Raw genomic sequence first — 362 nt, 5'->3', positions numbered from 1 at the left:
AACAAAAATGCCGAATCGTTTCGGTACATAACTCGAAGGCTAAAATCACTCACATCGTCTCCGAAGCGCGGCACTAAAGCTCAGGAATCGAGACAGCGTCTTTATGCGCGACAATGAATATTAAAATATTAACGAAATGACACAAAATCGCAAAACAACCGGCCGCAAGCGCCGCGTCGGCGCTCGCCGGCCGTCCGCCCGCCGGACGATAGAGAGTTCCATCACGTCGATCCCCAGAGCCGGCACCGGACCTATCTATATTTACAATTCAATACTTAATGAATAATATCATCGACGAAAGTGCATTAGAGTATCGACGTAAAATTGATCGGACAGCTCGGTGAACGGCGAATGTCGGTGCT

At 48.6% G+C, this 362-nt stretch overlaps 1 protein-coding gene across 1 annotated transcript in view; it reads right to left on the bottom strand.

The window, feature by feature from the left end:
- Window positions 1-305: 305 nt before the first annotated feature.
- Window positions 306-362, bottom strand: part of LOC119829545 (voltage-dependent L-type calcium channel subunit beta-3-like) — a 140,984-nt gene continuing 140,927 nt past the window's right edge. The window contains exon 15 of the mRNA XM_038352144.1: window positions 306-360. Coding sequence (XP_038208072.1) covers window positions 306-360 — 55 coding nt within the window. The remainder of the gene's footprint in view (window positions 361-362) is intronic.

The sequence above is a fragment of the Zerene cesonia genome, chromosome 1 (assembly GCF_012273895.1).
Source record: "Zerene cesonia ecotype Mississippi chromosome 1, Zerene_cesonia_1.1, whole genome shotgun sequence".
Lineage (NCBI taxonomy): Eukaryota > Metazoa > Arthropoda > Insecta > Lepidoptera > Pieridae > Zerene > Zerene cesonia.
Note: the sequence above shows the minus strand (reverse complement) of the source record. Positions and strands in the feature narration are given on the sequence as shown.